The sequence below is a fragment of the Conger conger genome, chromosome 15 (assembly GCF_963514075.1).
Source record: "Conger conger chromosome 15, fConCon1.1, whole genome shotgun sequence".
NCBI classification, from domain to species: Eukaryota; Metazoa; Chordata; class Actinopteri; order Anguilliformes; family Congridae; genus Conger; species Conger conger.
In genome coordinates this window covers 3,261,838-3,281,837 of record NC_083774.1, presented here as the reverse complement: position 1 = coordinate 3,281,837, position 20,000 = coordinate 3,261,838, and the positions used below count along the sequence as shown (strand labels likewise).

Here is a 20,000-nt window from a genome sequence, read left to right as displayed (position 1 = left end):
ATGTGACAACAGCGAGTATTCGTTGTTAAAACAGGAGATTCAACATACGGAGAGCAGTTTACATAAGCAGGTAATACCCAGGGGACAGAGAGTGCTGTGTGAGGCTGGGAAATAAGTAGCTGGGCTCCGCACGCTGCCTCCACCTGGCCGTCGGGTCTGGGAACGGTGGCAGGTGCGGAGGTTTGTTTTGGCAGACCGGCAGACCAGCGGAGGAAACGGCACATTAACAGCCCTCTTTAATGGCCCAGTATACCATATACAACAAGTCATTACGAGGTCGGGCACGCGTGAAAACGTGCCTCGCTGCTTCCAAGAAAAACCAGAACAGGTCTGTTTTAGTAAACCCCCCCCCCCCCCCCCAAAAAAAGAAACCGTCTGAAAGCCCAGCAGGGAAAAGCAGCTGTTTAGCGTTGGGGATTCAGGTCAACCACAGCCAGGGGCAGGAAGAAAACCTGACACAGTACGACAGAGCAAGCTACCCCCCCCCCTCGTTTAAGTGCCTTTATCTTATTTTAATTCCCGAGTAATGTGTGAGGACCGAGAGCGGTTGGGGGTTGCCAGGGAGACCCGGGTGTTTGTGAACGCGGGTCGCCGTGGCGACGCTGGCGGGACGGTAACATGGAGGGCAGCGGTAGTACCTGCTGCTGGGAGCGATCTCGGCGGAGATGAGAAGTGATTACAGGGGAATGACACCGCCGGGGGGGGTCAGGGGTGAGAGACGCGGGGCGGACGCGGCCGGGGGGGGCGGGTGGCGAACGCAGTCGCTCCGGCTGGACTCTTGATCCCATATTGATTTACGCTCGCAGGGGCTTTTGTTCAGTTTTTATACACCATTACTCCAAACCCCGGGCCCCTTCTAGCCCTCTAAACCACAACCCTTCTTTATCAATCAAATAACTCCAGACTGAGCAAACTGATACAACTAAAAAAATATGAATCTATACAAATCTGTAGTGAAGTGAGTTCTGTAAAAATTGGCAAGCGGTGGATGTTCTATTCACATGCCTAAAGTGGGATACAATTTTAGTTTATTTTCATTAACATCGCAATGAACAATTTGCAGTATTTGAATATATGCACACACTCTCACATGGATGGGTACACCTGTTATATAGTGTCTCTTCTGAGAAAACATCATTCTTATCCCTAATTCAAACCAAGAAGCTTAAGCTTACAAGCTTCAATGCACGCAATACATTCCTTTACTATAGCATAAATACTGTATGGCTCTACTGGCAGAGGAAAACACAGCTATGCTAGGGCTCCATGAATACAGATTTGTAAGGAGACAACTGCTCATAAAGTTTATGCACATAGCAACAAAAGAATGGGGCAAAAGAAAGCCTTGCTTCCTTGCTAAAAGGAAGAAACTCATTTTGATGATACATCCAAACAGGAGAAAAGGCTTTACGGTCCAGTGTAGGAGGGATGGGCAGAGCTGCAGAGCCTAAAATGGAGGTTTTTAAAATGAAGATACGAGAGAAGCAGATGCCTCCAGGAGGCTAGCAGCTGTGGATAACCAACTGAACATCACAGACCTACGTTTACGCAGTTTATGAGAAAATGAACACACTGAATGTTGTTACAACCACACCTTTTGTTTGAGAATTGGATCATTCTGGAGAGCGGAATGCACACGTGTGGTACTAAGGTAACAAAGGCAACAGAGAGATCCGGTAAATGTGTTAACACCGCAAGAAAAAAAGAAAATAAAAACCAAGAAACTGATAAAGATCAAAACAGAAAACACACTTGAGAAAAGACTCAAAACACACACACACTTGTCAGTGCTTTAATTAATGCATTTACTTAAATTCTACTTATTAAGAAGAGGTAACTCGTTATTTTTTTAGTGTTTGGGGAGTGTTGGTAGCAGCATACGCAGTGCGATATTATACGCAGATATTATTAAAATCCGTGTGAAGCCATTAAAGACGGTGTGATGATAACTACCGTCGTTAAAGACAGGACTGGGTCTGTGTTCTGCTCCAGAAAGTGTGGAGATTTCATAACCTAATTAAATACATTTCCCCAGCGCTCCACTCAAATGATGTTCACTGCCTGCCTCATGCCTCATCCAAAAAGAGAAGTTAGTTATTTCTGCGGAAGGAGCGAATCCGTACGTAGAGAAAGCTCTATCAGCGGCGATGCGTTTTTAAAGGGAGAGATGGAAGGCAGGAGAGAGGAGAGGTGGAAGCTTGGGGATTGTAAAAGGGGTGTTCACTGTTGCTAAGAGAGGCAGCTCCTTTCACCCAAAGACTGCACCTGTCTGACACACAGAACAGCAATGCGCGTGTGTGTATGCGTGCGCGTGTGTCTGTGTGTGTGGGTGTCTATGTGTGTGAGTGAGTGAGTGAGTGAGTGAGTGAGTGTGTGTGTGTGTGTGTGTGTGTGTGTGTATGCGCGCGCGTGTGTCTGTGTGTGTGGGTGTCTATGTGTGTGAGTGAGTGAGTGAGTGAGTGTGTGTGTGTGTGTGTGTGTGTATGAGCGCGCGCGTGTGTGTGTGTGTGTGTGTGTGTGTGTGTATGCGCGCGCGTGTGTCTGTGTGTGTGGGTGTCTATGTGTGTGAGTGAGTGAGTGAGTGAGTGTGTGTGTGTGTGTGTGTGTGTATGAGCGCGCGCGTGTGTGTGTGTGAGTGTGTGTGTGTGTGTGTATGCGTGCGCGTGTGTATGTGTGTGTGTGGGTGGGTGTCTATGTGTGTGTATGAGTGAGTGAGTGAGTGAGTGAGTGAGTGAGTGTGTGTGTGTGTGTGTGTGTGTGTGTGTGTATGAGCGTGTGTGTGTGTGTGTGTGTGTATGAGCGTGTGTGTGTGTGTGTGTATGAGCGTGTGAGTGCATGTGCGTGTGTGTGGGTGTGCCCGGATGTGAGCATGTGCGTGTGTCTGTGTGTGAGTGCATGTGCGTGTGTGTGTTCATTAGGAAGTGACTTTGCATGCTAATAAGCCTGAGTGTGCAGTGCCCTCGGTCGACTTCAGGACACACAGGGAATGACATAATGACGTAATGACGTTCAGAGAGCCGGAGGGACCATGCCTGCGGAGGCCGACTCACCCCGACACGCACACCCACCACCAGGGACACGGCGATCCACACGCGCCCTGGCATTCAGGGCCACCGCGCATACGTTAACCTCACTTCACTCTGCCATCACAGTCAGTTCCTCTGACCTTTACCGTCTCCGAGGATCTTATAATCAGACGGGTACTTCTTTCACACTAGCACTGTCTCCCCTAGGCTGGGGGACGCTCAAATGCTGATTTTCATTCTTCCCCTCAAATCAGGACCGATTTAAACCTGGAACGCCAGGTGAGTGTAATCTCTGGCCAATCACTGGACTTAATAGGGGGAGGACAGACTGTAGTGCAGTGGCTAATGTACCTGACTGGGACCCACAACATCGGTGGTTCGATCCCCGGTGTCGCCACGATAAGATCCGCACAGCTGTTGGGCCCTTGAGCAAGGCCCTTAACCCTGCATTGCTCCAGGGGAGGACTGTCTCCTGCTTAGTCTAATCAACTGTACGTCACTTTGAGTAAAAGTGTCAGCCCAATAACAGGTAAAGTAATTAATCAGCTGCCAGGTTGAAACAAACAGCCTTACTAGAGGCCTTGGGGGTTGGATTTGAGTATCCCCCCCACTCTCAGGCTCTGTGCCGAGAGTTTCTGACCAAACCAAACTGCTGTCCGCCCTGTTCCCCTTCTCACAGACCGCAATGACTCCTCCAAGACTGAAGAGGGCGCTGTGGAGCGTGACGAGGCCCTGGCAGACTGCCTCAGAAACGCCGTTATGCCAAAAGGCATGGTTTTGAAAAACAGGTGGCCGATTCAGCTCTGACAAAGAAAAAAATAAATAAAATGCTATCACCACAAAAGCAGAAGTTTTGAACGCAAGTCTATGGCTTAGACACAAGAAACCCACAGGGAGGAAGGAGGGGAAAAACTTCCAAATCATACCGGACTTCCCTCTTCTCACCAAAGAATCAGAATGACTTCGACACCATGCGTGTTATCGCTATTTTGAATCCGTATCTGTAGTTCTCGTTTTTTGTTTTTTAAGGTTTTTTTTTTTTTTTTTTTGTTCACACGGTTTTGCAGTATCTACCAGTGCTCCAGGCTGCATCTGGAGAACCGCGGATCGTACGGCCGCGACAGATTCTGTGAATACTCAATCTCTCCATGAATTTCCCATACGTGTCTGATGCGCGTGTGAAGTCCCAACACCCTGGAGAGTACGATAGCACACCACAGAGTGTTAGATAAACTGCACAGGGTCTCCTCAGGCTCACACGACTCACTCCAGACACACGCTACAAAAATATTTTTGAAAAGCTGCTTTTGAGTTGATTTTCTCCCCCTGGGTTGCCAGTCCCGTGTTTAGAGAAGACTTGGGAGGGGGGGGGGGGAGGCACTCCAACTGCAATGTGGCCGCAAACAGCCCTACGCAAAAAGACCAAAACTGCTAAACTCCTCCCTGCTGTTAAATCCAGCTATGACCGCCTCGAAATGAGCAGCTACCTGCGCTTTCAAAACATAGCTTGAGCTGGTCAAACCATGTCGAGCGTGGAGCTGGTCTGAGCTGGTCAACCAGCTTTTAGCTGTTCCAGAACATTGCTTGAACTGTTTTTTGTTTTTTTTTGTTTTTTGTTTTTCTCAGCAGGGCTGCCACATACAAAAGTTGCTTATGACTAAATAGCTTGTTTCCATTATGATGTATTTTTGTGCTATTGTCGTTGAGCAATTACAGAGCGTTTGCCTGTGCAATCGCAGTAATCTCATTCCTGTCTGAGTAATCACATTACGGTGTTGTGTGTCGAAGAACAATCGCAGCTCTCAACGCACTATCCACCCTCTCCAAACGCAGACCTGCACTGTGCTACAGGGATCAAAGGTCCCAGGACACCAGCATGAAACTCACATTCCTCTTCCAAACAAGCTGGTGTTCTCACACACACACACACACACACACACACACACACACACACACACACACACACACACACACACAAGCTGGTGTTCAGAAACACACACACACACACACACACACACACACAAACACAAGCTGGTGTTCAGACAGAAACACACACACACACACACACACACACACAGACACACACAGACACACACAAGCTGGTGTTCAGACTCCTCATCGTACTTCCAACAGTGTTTCATTGATTTTATGCTGATTCAAAATGCTGGCCTGGATGCTGTTAGAATAGAGTTGATAATACACACACACACACACACACACACACACACACACACACACACACAACTATAGAGACACAGAAACACACAGGAGGACAGAGACACATAGACGTACACACAAACACGGATATGCACGGACTCACACTCACACTCACACTCACACTCACACTCACACTCACACTCACACTCACACTCACACTCACACTCACACGCACACGCACACGCACACGCACACGCACACGCACACAACTATAGAGACACACAAACATACAGGAGGACAGAGACACATAGACGTACACACAAACACGGATATGCACAGACATACACACACAGACACACACAGACACACACAGACAGACACAGACAGACACACACACAGACACACACACAGACACACACTCTCTCTCTCACACACATACACACAGCAGACGCCATTCCTAAACTCTCCCTCTGACCTGGGAAGCCACACACGCACTACAGCAGCCTGGAGTCGGAGACTGCAGCCGGACTCCGTGCACCAGCAGGGTTTTCCGGGCGCATTCCTGGGGTCAGGGCCCCCGTCGAGCCGAACCGGCCCAGGCCACTGCCTGCTCGGACGGAGCCACACAGACGCTGGGCCCCCGGTCCCCCCGGCTGAGGGTTAACTCCACCGCAGAGAGCTCTCTGAGTCAGTGCCTCACTCACTCGGCACAGATTCAGTTCAATTCAATTCCAATTCAATTTCATTCGTACAGCACTTTCACAGAGGACTGTCACGAAGACGCTTTACGGAGTAACAGAAGGGAAGGGAGAGAGAGAAAAAAAAAGAGGAAATACCAGTCCTGAGCCGCCAGATAGCACACAAGGTAAAAAAAAAAAAAACTCCCTTGTGGGGAGAAAAATCCTCAAACAGTGGCGAGAAAAAATAAAACTCCACCAGCGACCAGTAAATAATACGGGTGGCCAAACTCCCAAAGCGCCGAACACACAGAAAGCCTAAATCTCCTGATCCTCCCCACTTCACACGGCCAGGCAGAGGTCCCGGCTGCCGACACCTTTAAAGCTTGCCGTTTCCAATTACAGGGTCAAAGGTCACCCGACCCGACCCAGGGGTCACGGCGAGGGCCCCGAGGGAACGGGCCAAACACCTGTTCCTGGAGAGGGGGGACGTGGGAGGTCTGAGGGAGGTCTGGAGGGAGATCTGGAGGGGAGATCTGGAGAGAGGTATGGAGGAAGGTCTGGAGGAGGCCATTCCACTTCAGAACCGGAGAAATTTGACACACAGTAAAGTGCTGTCTCCTGCCATACACCTGAAGGGCTCAGGTAAGCATAACACATTTTTAGGAAGGTTATGCGTTGATGCTAGCGGAATGCAACCACTCATCTTCCAGGTCAAGTCTCAATAAATCAATCTAGAGATAGAGAATCTTCCGGCTGAATGAGAGGCATGAGAAATAGTATATTCGCAAGATTTAAATTCATTTGTATTCATTTTATTATTTTTGTATTTTTTTTATTTCTGAATTTGGAACCATCTTCAACGATCAGGAAAAAAACCGCAATCAGCCTTGGGGAACATCCAACAGAACTTATCACGACGACAGCAACTTATCACTACGACTGCTACGATAAACGGCAGTCGCATGCAGAGGTTCAGTCACGGCTGGAAAGTAGAAGTGACCTCAGTGCAGAAAGCCTGCCCTGGAGAAAGACAGCCGGGTCGCATGTCTGTTCTCGTAAAGCGTTTGATCTGGCTGTGCGCACGCAGCCCGGCGCGGTTAAACGCGCTCTTGGAGCCGAGAGCACGGTCCACGCTGACCGCGGGAGACAGAGCTGACGTTAGGCGACAGCGCTAGCACACAATGCAGCGGGATAATTTCCCTGTATGAACGGAGTCAGCCCTGTAATTACCCCGTCGCGGACAACAGGCCTGCCAAACGCAAATCAGGCAATTGAAGAGAAAACGTTTGACTCCAGGCAAGAAACCATTTTTCTTTCTTTCTTTTCTTTTTTTTTTTTTCCCTTTCTTTAAGTAAAGTAAACAGCGAGAACCTACAGGAGGGCTTCCTGGCGGTGTGGCGGAATTCCGTTGGAAGCGTTTCCCCCGCGTGACTGCGGGAAGCGTGCGGAATGTTCCCTCACCTCCAGGAGCCACTCAGACGGGGGCGGGCGGGCGGGCGGGCGGGTGAACAGCCTCAAACACAAAGCGCTTCCCAGCCAGGACTAACAGCACAGCGGTGCTGGCCCTCAGGGCAGACGGAATAATCACCGCAGAATTCCAAACACAAGGAGCGCCGGAGCCTGGCAGGGGGGGCAGGGGGGGTGGGGGGGGACTCTGGGAGCTGCTGGCAGCTCTGATCTTTTTGGGCCACAGTGGAAGTTATGGAACAGACAAGAGGGGGCAATTTAAAGATGGAGTAGGGCAACAAGGAGCTTAAGTTGCTTCGCCCCCCTCCTCCTCCTCCATTGTGCCCCAGACAGGGTGGTCTGTGAGGGACTGGCGGTGACTTTGCAGGGTTACCAGTTACACGATGGCATAGCTGACCCACCCACAGTCCTCCAACGTGGGGGGGGGGGGGGAGGAGGTCGGTTTTGGAGGGGAGTCGTTCCTGTGGTTCTCCACTGATGTCATTGCTGATGTCATCGCTGTCACGGCTGACATGTATAAAGCCTCCTGCCCCAATTTTGCCCCCACCAGCCCCCCCGTCCCCCCTCTGCCCCCCCGCCCCCTCCTTCCTTCTGCTTCAAGTTAAAGCACAACCTTCTGTCCGCCCAGCGAGCGACTAATAACGCTGGCGTGGAGCCGAAGCCACTGTCTCCTCGCTAATTCTCCTCCTGCCCCGCGGCCACCACAGCCAAGCCCACGACTCCCAACTGAAGAAAATAAAGTGTGTGTGTGTGTGTGTGTGTGTGTGTGTGTGTGTGTGTGAGAGTGTGTGTGAGTGTGTGTGTGTGTGTGTGTGTGTGTGTGTGTGTGAGAGTGTGTGTGAGTGTGTGTGTGTGTGTGTGTGTGTGTGTGTGTGTGTGTGTGTGTGTGTGCGTGTGCGTGTGTGTGTGGGATGTCTTTCTGTCTCTCTCGCTCCGGCCTTTCAGGGAAAAGTCTGTCAGTGCCACGGGGGGAGTTCAGCCGAGCGGAGAGACAGTGAGGCGGAAGATACTTCCAGAACCCGGGGGCCATCTTAGATCCCCCCCCCCCATTACTCATCTCTACAGCATCCACCCTCCCTGCTGCCACTCGACTGTACAGGATCTGGGGTGATGAGTTACTCATCCTCTCCTCCCGCCTCCAGTCCGGGCCTGATCGGCAGTCAGGCCACCACTACAGAGGAATCCCCCCCCCCCCCGGTACATGACTGGGTTGGTGGTTCAAGCCCCGCAGTGGCCACGATAAGGTCCGCACAGCTATTGGGCAATCCAGCAAGGCCCTTGACCCCGCATTGAATCCAGGGCGGACCGTCCCCCGCTTTAGTCTAATCAACTGTAGCTCACTTTGGAGTCGTCATCAGCGAGTGTTTCCGTGGCCAGAGGAAACACAAAGGGACACAGTGTGGAGAGAACTCACAGCTCCAGAGGTCAGAGGTCAGCCATTCTCCAACGCCAAACAAACATCACATCTCCAAGCGTTGCGGTCATACACAGAGTGGTTCAGGGTCATTTTTTCCCTCATTTTAAAAAACAAGTGATGCAAGCAAACCGCACAACTGCCTTTCGCACATTCAGACAAACCGCTTCTACGGAGAGTATCTGGCTGTGGAGATATAATGCATATATTAGAGTTTCAGTACTTGTGGAGGTTCAACACTCGTAGAATACTAATTAGAAGGCTAATGAGACTAATAGTATGTGGAATTTAGTATATATATATTTTTTTAAAAGAGCCATCAGAAAAAAACAGTGAATTAACAGAAACATTGCTCATATTTAAAGCAGTAACCTTAATGCCGTGAGCGCCAGACTTGGAGGACATTCAGCGTTGCTGAAGAGGACATTTCTGGTTGCATCCTTTCAGGCAGAGCTTTAAAAAGCACTCGCTTGAATCTGTGCCACCGATGCGCGGTGAACGCAGCGTTTGCCGCTGAGAGTTTGTCACCGGCACTCGAGGCCCGCCAGCGAGTCAGGGAGTCAGGGAGTCAGGGAGTCAGAGAGTCAGAGAGTCAGGGAGTCAGGGAGTCAGGGAGTCAGAGAGTCAGGGAGTCAGAGAGTCAGGGAGTCAGGGAGTCAGAGAGTCAGGGAGTCAGAGAGTCAGGGAGTCAGGGAGTCAGGGAGTCAGAGAGTCAGGGAGTCAGGGAGTCAGGGAGCCGTGCGGGTGCCAGCGCGGTGTCGCTGTGAGGGAACGTGTCTGGCAACCCCAAGGTTTGCGAGTTTGACTCCCAGCTGGGTCACTGCCGCTGTGCTCTTGGGTACGGCACTTAACCTCTGCGCAAGGCTGTCGGCGAAACGTCAAAACATACAGGAGCATAATTCAGTATGTGGAGGGACGTGAGGCAGGGGGTGAGCACAAAGCCACCAGCAGGGCAGCCAAGCTATCCCAGCATGCTCTGGGGCTAGGAGCCATCGACAGGGTGATGTTTCCACAGGAAGAAAGAGGAGGGGACTTGTCAACCAAAGTCAAACGAACAAACAAACAAAAGCCCGCCTTGTCTCTCGAGTGGTACTGGAGCACTGCTGCAAGAGCGGGCGTGAGTCATGGGCGGCTTTATTTCTCGGTTTCAGGGAGCGAGTTGGCGGATGCCGTAGAAGGTAAACCGCCAACACCTCGGTTTCCTCACCTTCAAACCATCGAGCCTTTTGCAGATCTCCTCTCTGCGCAGAAAGGGCAAAGGCCAGAAGAAGGGAAATACTGCTCTACATTACTTAACATGTCATTTGGCTTTAATCCAAAGCGACGTACAGTTGATCAGACTAAGTAGGAGACAATCCTCCCCTGGAGCAATGCAGGGTTAAGGGCAAACTGCTGTGTAACTTTGTGTTTCATGTCAAGTTCCCCTTCGATCTTCGATTTCGATTTCGATGGGGGTTTCCTGGTTGGATAAATAAAAGACCATGTGTTGGTTTTGTGGCTCACTGGGTTCTCTCTGGGTATCGACCGTCAGCACAGTCGGCCCAATAACAGCCCTCACCGGCGCCAGAAGCCCGCCTTCCAGCCCCACACATGTAGCTGACACTTTCATCCAAAGCGACTTGCCGTTGATGAGACTAAGCATGGGGCAACCCCCCCCCCCCCCTGGAGCAACGGTTAAGGGCCTTGCACAAGGGCCCAACAGCTGTGCAGATCTTATAGCGGCTACACCGGGGATTTGAACCACCGACCTTGCGGGTCTCAGTCGTGCACTTGAGCCACGAGCCCCACGCGCACGCCCGACGCCGCGACGTCCCCCCCGGCAGACAGACGCCCCCCGCAGTGAGGAGCAGGGACCTGGTTCCCCCTGACGCAGCGCCTGAGTGGTGTTGCACTACCCAGGCTGTGAGCAGACGCTGCTGAGCGGAGGTGCGCTGTCAGAGAGGAGCTCCAGGGGAGGCAGAGAGGAGCTCCAGGGGAGGCAGAGAGGAGCTCCAGGGGAGGCAGAGAGGAGCTCCAGGGGAGGCAGAGAGGAGCTCCAGGGGAGGCAGAGAGGAGCTCCAGGGGAGGCAGAGAGGAGCTCCAGGGGAGGCAGAGAGGAGCTCCAGGGGAGGCAGAGAGGAGCTCCAGGGCAGGCAGAGAGGAGCTCCAGGGGAGGCAGAGAGGAGCTCCAGGGGAGGCAGAGAGGAGCTCCAGGGGAGGCAGAGAGGAGCTCCAGGGGAGGCAGAGAGGAGCTCCAGGGGAGGCAGAGAGGAGCTCCAGGGCAGGGAGAGAGGAGCTCCAGGGGAGGCAGAGAGGAGCTCCAGGGGAGGCAGAGAGGAGCTCCAGGGCAGGCAGAGAGAGGCGCCATGGCCCCTGCAGCCCAAGCCTGTAATCACACCTGCGCCCCAAAACGCCCAAACTCCACACCGCGCCGCGGAACAGCCCGCCCGGGTCACGTGACGCTCAGACACCACAGCGCCGGAAACGAGAGGAGAGGTGAGTCCTACCACGCAGCTGCTTCCGCCAGCCACCCCGTCTCCTGTGATCCTCCATCAGATGCCTCCACATCGCCCGGATCTCCTCCTCTTCTCCTCCTTCTCCTTCTTCCTGCCCGCGCCGTCTGAGCGACTGCAGGCGAAATCACACGGCGGCCGGCAGCGCACCGATGCAAAGTCACACGTCGGCGCGAGAGCGACAGGAGTCTACTGCCGTCGACTTCCTGCTTCAGAATCAAGTTCACCTCTGAACATTAAACCTTCTCTGTTCTTGTAGCCGGTCTAAACCCTGGACTCCTCCCTCCGGTTCCCTCAGCCCGGGGGCCTGTTTCTCACACGCCGCACTCGGGACATCTGCCCGCGCAACTGTAACTTCCCCCAAATTTACAGACGTGACAAGAACAGCTTTCTCACTGCGGCCACCTGAGAGATCTGTGAACGTCGCCATGGAGCAGAAGTGGGGGGGTGTGGGTTAAACCTTCGCCACAACCCCCCCGGGGGGGGGTTTCGCTTTCTGTCTCCGAGCCCTGACACAGGACCTGCTACGCGCAGAGCAGTCTGACTCCACCACTGGGGCCTGCTGCTCAATCCACTCACCAGACAAACCGAAGCACTTTCCAGTTTCGCTTCTTCTCGAGTCGACAGAAAAGGCAGGTGGAAAACCCAAAAAAACGAAACAAAGGAAAGACGCGGGGCGGAGCGGCTCGAGAGCCCGGGAGCCGGCGGGCTGCTGCGGAACGAGGCGCATCCTGAGTGGGAGCCGGCGATGAGTCAGGGAGCCATTTTAGACGTGCGGGGAGGGAGAGCCGCCGCATAACTACGGCGGGAACACGCAGGGCTTTGAAGTGCTCGCTTCACAGCAAGGCGCCAACAAATAGCGCATACCGACCCCACACACACACACACACACACGGAGACACACCGACCTCCCCTCATACACACACACACACACACACACACAGAGAGACACACCGACCTCCCCTCATATACACACACACACACACACACACACACACAGACACACCGACCATCCCTCATATACACACACACACACACACACACACACACACACACACAGACCATCCCTCATACACACACACACACGCACGCACGCACGCACGCACGCACGCACGCACGCACGCACGCACGCACGCACGCACGCACGCACGCACGCACGCACGCACGCACACACACACAGACCTCCCCTGCTTCTATTCACAGTGCAGGGAGAGTGGGCTGCGTGGCCTTGAGCGTGATAACAGTAATCAATTCACAATTTAGTCATTTAGCAGACACTTTTAGCCAAAGTCACTTACAAAAGTACTTTTCACGGGGAGAGTGCAGCGCTGAAAGGAGCAGAGAGACGGAGTAGGTGTGGGCACAATGATATCAGTGTCTCCGTCAAGGTGCCTGCGTAATCCTGGCAGCTTCACAGGCCGCAGCCCAGCACACAAATTAAAAACGCTCCGTCTTTTCCGTGGTTTTCCCTGCCTCGGTTCAACGGGAAGTTCACCGGAGAGGATCTGAATCACCGGGGCCCCTCGGGAGAAAACTGGTCAATCAAAAAGACTTCCGCGGCAAACTGACAGCGCATTAGGGCTTAAATCTGGGAATATTGCATGTGGCAGGCCTGACATCAGGAGCGGTGAGCATGGAAAGGGAGGGGGATGATAGATCAGACCCATCTCCCGGCAATCTGCGCACTTCTAGGGCGACGGAAACCAAGCGGGGGGAATATGATATGTGACAGGTCCGCGGGATAAAGAACGTGCGCGTCTGATGATACGACAACCGGAGAAAACGCTTCCCGCCGCCATGGTTACCTCCTCAACCGCAGTGCAACGTGGGCCGGCAGCACAGAAGGGGATTGTGGGTAGAGCGCAGAGCGCCGCCCCTGGTCCCGGGTTGGGGGGATGTCACGGGCCCGCGGTGCAGGTTGGGTGAAAGCTCGACGCTTGGCCGCTGGAGGAGAGCGGATCTCTGGGGCTGCTGCAGTTTCAGCGTGACAGGGAGTCTTCCGGATCTTCTGGACCAGCTCGTCTGCGCCAGTGTAACGAGCTGTAACGTGATAACGGCTCAAACTTCGCACGTCAAATCACAGAGGGACGTGTACCGTGTGTAAAAGCGGGAGATACTGGGACACACACACTTCACGGGAAGTGATAAGAAGGGCTGTGAAAGGGGCGGGAAGACGCTGGGCGTGTTTCCGCACACGAGGCCGATTCAGCGGACTTCTCTCTCCTGCCCTGCCGAGGGGGGGGCGCTCACGGCATGACATCACCCCGAATCAGCCCCTCCCGCGGACGGACGGGGGGCTCACTGCGAGAGCACCCCCAGCTAACTGAACGCCCGACGACTCGCTCCGTTTTACGATTCGCGGCCTCCGGCAGGACTGAGGGGTGAAACGGAGGAGAGGAAGAACTGTGAGCGGGGAGCGGGGATGCTGTCCCAGCCCTGATGTGAAGAGACACTTTCAGCACAAACACACACGAGCGCGTCCTCCTTAGCCTCGCCCGCGGACCACACCGCTCCAGAGACACTCCTCTTTTCACCTTCCCCTGTTTCTCTCTCCCTCTCGCCCTCCTCCCCACGGTCTATCCATCCGCCACCCGCCGCCCCGTGAAGACCTCAGACCGGCTGTGAAATATTCATGAACATTCCTTTATGCAACCAAAAAAAAAAAAAAAGAGGAAAAAAAACCAGTGGAAGTGAGCCGTCCGCGTATCACACACGTGTGATTATACACTGCAACACAGCGCGGGGGGGAGCGCTTCCGTGCGATGACAGCCGGTTTGGGGTCACGCTCCGTTGTTAAGAGGAATACAGGGTGTGTGCGTCTCAGAGCCCGTATGACAACACCGCCTGACGGACCGCCAAGCGAGGACATGCGGACAAACAAGGGAGGGAGGGAGGGAGGGGTCACAGTGCGGGCCCCCTGCAGACCGTCGTCCAGGTATGGCTGCGATCCTGACACGGGCACCATCTCGGAGCTCCACCGAGCAACGGGGAGGTCACAAAATGGCCGCCGCCAGGGCCAGAGCGGTCACATCAAAGAGTGGGGGAGGTCTTTATAGGTCACGCTTTAGTGCGATTTCATGCTCAACCCTCTTTAACATCCCGTCTGGAGACATTCCCTGAGTCAGTGACGAGCCTCGGTAGTCCGATCGCCTCCGATGTTAAAGAGGGAAAATGCCGCTCGCGTTCTCTGTTCCTCTCTTTAACTCCCACTCCGCCGTATTCCTGCGTGAAACCGTACCGCAACGCCGGCTTTTAAAGAAGGCTCCGTTAAGACGTCTTTTCTCTTTGCAAACAAACGTCAGAGTCATTATTTAAGAAGCGTAACCGGAATGTGAAATAGCGATCGACTCAAATAAATAAAGGATGACAGAATCCTCACGGGTATTCTCATCTCTTCACTAACTGTAAAAATATTTAGAGATAAAAAAAAACAAAAAAAAAAACAACTAATCGCAAAAATGATAAACTCAGTGCAATTCATGACAGCGATGTTCAGCAATGAAAATTAGCTGTAGATTTTCACCGGATGGTATAAGAAATGAAAAATATGTACGTTTAAAAATAGCATTTTCATACAGACCGAGCCGAGCCGTCAGATTTCACAGCGACAGTTTCATCATCGCAGAAAAATCTTCCTAGATTAAATTAGACTTATTGAATATGACAAGTGCTGTAATTTGGCAACGAAGGCATATCTTTCAGTACACATTAAAACACATGCCAGTTTACATATTGCACTAGGGAAAAATGTTTCTCTGAGTGTTTTCTGAACAAATTACATGAAAATAATTAGTCAGCTAGCAAGGATCTGGGTAGCATTTTGAAGACTGCACAACCAAGCAAATTAAAATATGCTGCGAAATGAAGTGAATTAACAGAGCGGAAAGTTAAACTGAGATATGCCTTAACTAAAATAAATATGTTTTGGTTTTATATACACATGCATATAACATATGTAAATTGATATGCATGAATCAATTAGTGTGCAAACACATCTCTCCTTTCCAGAGAACATTTTTGGTCCACTCCATCTTGCATGGTGTTGCGTGTGCTGTTGAGAATATGGTCATATTGTATTAAAGGCTTTCAATTCAGGCGATTGCAAAATGGAAGCAGACAAAGAGCGATATACACTGAGTGAGTAGTTTATGAGGTCAACCTGTACACCAGCTTGTTAATGCAAAATATTTACTTCGCCAATCATGTGGCAGCAAGTAAAAGCATAAAAGCATGCACACATAGTCCCAAGAGGTTCCAGCTGTTGTTCAGACTAAATGTGAAGAAATATGATCTCAGTGACTTTGACCGTGGAATGACAGTTGGTGCCAAACAGGGTGGTTTGAGTATTTCAGAAACTGCTGGTCTCCTGTGACTTTCACACACAACAGTCTCTAGAGTTTGCAGACAATGGTGCGAAAAACAAAAAACATCCAGTGGGCAGCAGTTCTGTGGGCAAAAATGTGCTGTTAATGAGAGGTCAGAGGGGAAGAGCAAAAAAAGAAGTCTAATAAACACCCAATAAAATGCTCACTGAGTGTATGTATTCAATGAAGCTTCACAATGCAGTAAATCCTCATATGTGTAAACACGGTGGGCTAGGTTGCAGCCCTGGCCTTCCTCAAGCTTGTCTGTCTCTGCCCCGATGGCACCACACCTCCAGGCCCTTCCACCCCACGCACTGTGCATCACTCCCGCCCACGGAGACCGTGTTCATAAAACCCGTCTGGTCAAGGACAAACTGTCCCCAGCGAGTACAAGAGCTCAATCTCTTCTGTGTTTTTACCTGCCCACACAGGTACAGAAAAACAATCCCTCAGCGCATGCCGCAGTCAAGCCCCAGTCTGCTGCCACCCCAGACGCGAGATTGAGAAAGTCCAGTTTTACAGAACAGTAATATATTACCGCCATATAACAGACGGTAATATATTTCATAATAATGTGCCTCAAATGTAAAACTTCACAACAGCAGCAGGAGGAGATCATGATTCTCACGCTGAAGGCTCCATTACCCCCCTTTACTGTCGCTCAGAGGATCTCTGAGTCTAATTTAAACAGCCGTGGTCCAGTGTCCTGGGTCGGTACACCCTTCTGTGTTCACACGCCCGGTATAGAAAACCCAATGAGGGTTCTGCTAATCGGACCTGGGTCATATCCGCAATTGTTTCGGATTCAGATACTTTTCTAGGCTTTGCTGAGCTTGTCTGGTGTTAGTGGAACCTCTGAAGTACTCTCATGAAGTGCCAACAATGCCCCTCTGGTCCTCTTGGTTGCACCCGCCAAGATCAATCACATTACATTTTCTTCAGCAGATGCTTTTATCCAAAATGTTATCAATGGAGCACAGAAAAGTATTTGAAACCAAAACAATTGCAGTACAGAATTTCACATCCAGGTCTGGGGCATGTACTGTCTTACAGTATGCCAACAGGGAACAAGTGTTATTCTCGATGACAGATTAAAGTTAAAGACAGAAAGTCGGGTGATGAAAAAGGTGATAAACATTGGTGTCAGGGAGCTCCAATGAAACAGGAAGTGGTATTAAGTAAGAGTGATGTTGAAACGTTGTTTTATCACATTTCAAGGGGCGGCTGCCTTTTAATCCAGCGTTACTGATTGAGCAAAATTCTTGTGTAAATTCGCCACCTCCCTGACCAATACTTCAGTCGGAAAATAACGCACGTCAATATCACCCACGTTCACTTCCAACAGCCAGAAAAGAACAGAAAAGTTTGATAGAAACTACGCTGCTAAAAGCAGACACGTTGACTTTCGAGGAGTTGCCTTTGTTTCGCGGGATATCAAAACCACATTTGCATGGATTAACTGATATGCTAAGTTTCTAACATTTCTAAAGATGGCTATCGCTCCTGCAGGACTGCTCAAGCTCTAATGATGAGTGACTTAACTGAACCTAAACATAACATTGTTGGCATCATTTGAAACCCAAATTTTTTCCCACGCACCAAAAAGTATTTACTGTACATGAATTGCTCATTTATCATTCACAATCAACATGGTTTTGCCAGGTCACGCAGATCTATAAACCCAGTATGACAATCAAACAATCTGAACATACATGGTTATTCTTTAACTGCCTTCACTCGATGATCTCAATTGGCACATCCAAAATGGCCACCGAATAAATGCATCTTCCTCTCACATTTACTGTACGGTATTAATTAATTAATACCGACCCTGAGCAACATGGGCATCGCAAGACAGTCCTTTAGAGTTTTCATAATTCTCAGATGGATCTTGACTTGTCACTCGCCTTCCAGTTTAAAAAGCTTTCACTTGTAGGCGCATATTTGCATGTATACACAAACGTTTTGCATTTATTTGCACTGAGAAATAGAAATGAGCAAACAATCGTATGGACTAGTTTATCCAGCACCTGACATTCGGAGAGATATTTCCATGGAAACTTCAGAACAAGTAGAACCACATTAAACAGGAAAGCCATGAACGCAGCGAGAAGCAACGCACTGAAGCTTCCGTCTCTGTATTCAATTCACTTTCTAATCTAGTTTTTTTTGGCAGCGCACTTAACTCTTCAGGATTCTCGTGTCAGGGCACGTAAAAACCTCCAGTGTAAACACAGAGCAAGGTAATATTTCACCGCTTCCTTGAGAAGTTGATCCAGGGTCAAGATTAAGGACTGACTATGCCACGTGTATTGGCCACCTGGAGAGGATCACCTCACATTAAGTGGGAAAACATTTTCTTTAATTGCCCATCAAGCTGTAACATGACCAACAGCAAAACAAAAGTGTGAAAATTTTCAAAAACCAAAACACTGGCCTCATTAGCTTTGCGCATAAGGGGGCCAGTGATTGGTCAAATGACCAAAACACCCTTTACTTTGCACATGAACCACAACTCCTCAACACAACACAAGTGACACCAAAGCCCCAAATGGATTCAGTGACTGAGGTAGAGCATGGAGCACAGCAAGGGGGGGGGGGGGGGGGCAGAGGGAAGGTAGGGGACCAGGGCAGGGTGGGGAAGTTTGGGGACCCCCGCTGTCTGGCTCCGGGGCGGGGGGGAGGGGGGAGTGGGGTAGAGGGGGACAGGTGTAGAGAGGGGGGCAGGGGCAGGGTGGGGGTCAGGCAGAGACTCACTGGAAGGTGGGGGACCCCCGCTGTCCGTCTCCGGGGCGGAGGGCAGGGTGGGGGAGACTCGGGCTCCAGGCTCCCGCGCTGGGCCTGCCTCTTCGCCGGGCTCTCCGGACGCTCCGCTGGGCAGACCCGCCTCCACGGCCTGACTGCAGCCGGCCGCCGCCTCCGCCAACGACGAGGAGCTCTGCGGGAGAGAGACACGCTCAGAGGAGGAAGAGGAGGAGGAGGAAGGTACACTTTACTGAACCCCCGTGGGGTCATTTCGAGGGTTCGGTGTGCCATTTTGAAAATTTTACAGGAGAGAAAAAAAAAAAAAAAAATGAAAAAATGAAGTTAAAGATGCCACATCTTATCTTTTGATCTATGATACTCATTTTGCGACAAAATGGCACTACTGCCACTCGCACACTAAAACCCTCGATTTATCCTCTGCATTTGACCCATCCCGGTTACTTTGGAGCAGTGGGCAGCCACAGTGCAGTGCCCGGGGAGCAATGCGGGGTTAAGGGCCTTGCTCAAGAGCCCAACGGCCGTGCGGATCTTATCGTGACTACACCAGGGCTTGAGGCACCATTGCCGATTTTGTTTTACTCTGAATGTAAAAAAACCTGCCCACCAACGCCACATGTTAATTTGCTTTTTTGCAAGAAAAGCAGTTTGCATTTATGATGATCAGTCACTTGGCTCTCAAACCACAATAAAGAGACTGAAGTTTGCATGGACAGAAGGAAAAGAGGAGCGTGATTATTGCTCTTAGCAGCAAGACCACTAATGAGCAAATCAGTTTGATTTCGACGGCTCTTTGAATGTAAACACAAAGTAACCCCTCCCAAATTCCTTTTTTTTTTCCACGCACTACCTTTGGAGACAGAAACAAAATGGCCGCCGGCATATAGAGCTGTCACACAGAACTTCTGTCGCCTCCTCCCGCCCGTGTTATCCTTCAGAAGCCTCTCCAGGAGAGCTGGTACACGGCACCACAGAAGAAACTTTTATTTAGAATAGAGCTGTCGGTAACAAACGGAAAGGGCCTAAGGGACTTGGCAGGTAATTTCCAGGCGAACGTTGTCGGGGGGGAAGCGTTTCGCTAAACCAGATGAGAGGAGCGAACTTGAGCGAGACATGAAGGAGCAGCTTGTCAGGCTCCCAGGGAGACGTGGGGGGGGGGCGGCGGGGAGAGAGGAGTACTCTGGGGGTTCGATCCGCAGACGGGGCCCCGTGATCAATACGCCCGTTTAAACACGCCGGCGGTTGGCGGTGGCAGGGGGGTGTTTACCGCGGAGACGCCGGCACAAGGGAGGCCTCCAGATTCGTAATCGCATCCTGGAGTCACAGCTTGCACTCAGACCAAACGCCTTAGCTACACGCGGGGAGGGGGGGAGGGGGCCTCTGTGAGGATCTGTAGCACTGAACCCCTCAAATACAACTGTGTTTGAAACAGGAGATATAAAAAAAAAAAGCAAAAGCATAGGTCTACAAAATTCAATATGAAATCCAGCATGAAAGGACCTTCGCCGTCGGCTCGTGGCCAATCAAATCTCGGGTGGGGAAGATACGCACTTCCACGGCTAGAAGACAAGACATGGACACGCACGAAATGCAGTATGAGCAGCCGAATCTTCCCTGACGACAGTCTCAACACGGCA

At 51.3% G+C, this 20,000-nt stretch overlaps 1 protein-coding gene across 3 annotated transcripts in view; it reads right to left on the bottom strand.

Annotated features, from left to right (window-relative positions):
• gse1b (Gse1 coiled-coil protein b) overlaps positions 1-20,000 on the bottom strand; it is a 347,175-nt gene that overhangs the window by 222,864 nt on the left and 104,311 nt on the right. For all 3 annotated transcript variants that reach the window (XM_061221314.1, XM_061221315.1, XM_061221316.1), the window contains exon 2: positions 18,358-18,538. In XM_061221314.1, the coding sequence (XP_061077298.1) occupies positions 18,358-18,538 (181 nt within the window). The remainder of the gene's footprint in view (positions 1-18,357; positions 18,539-20,000) is intronic.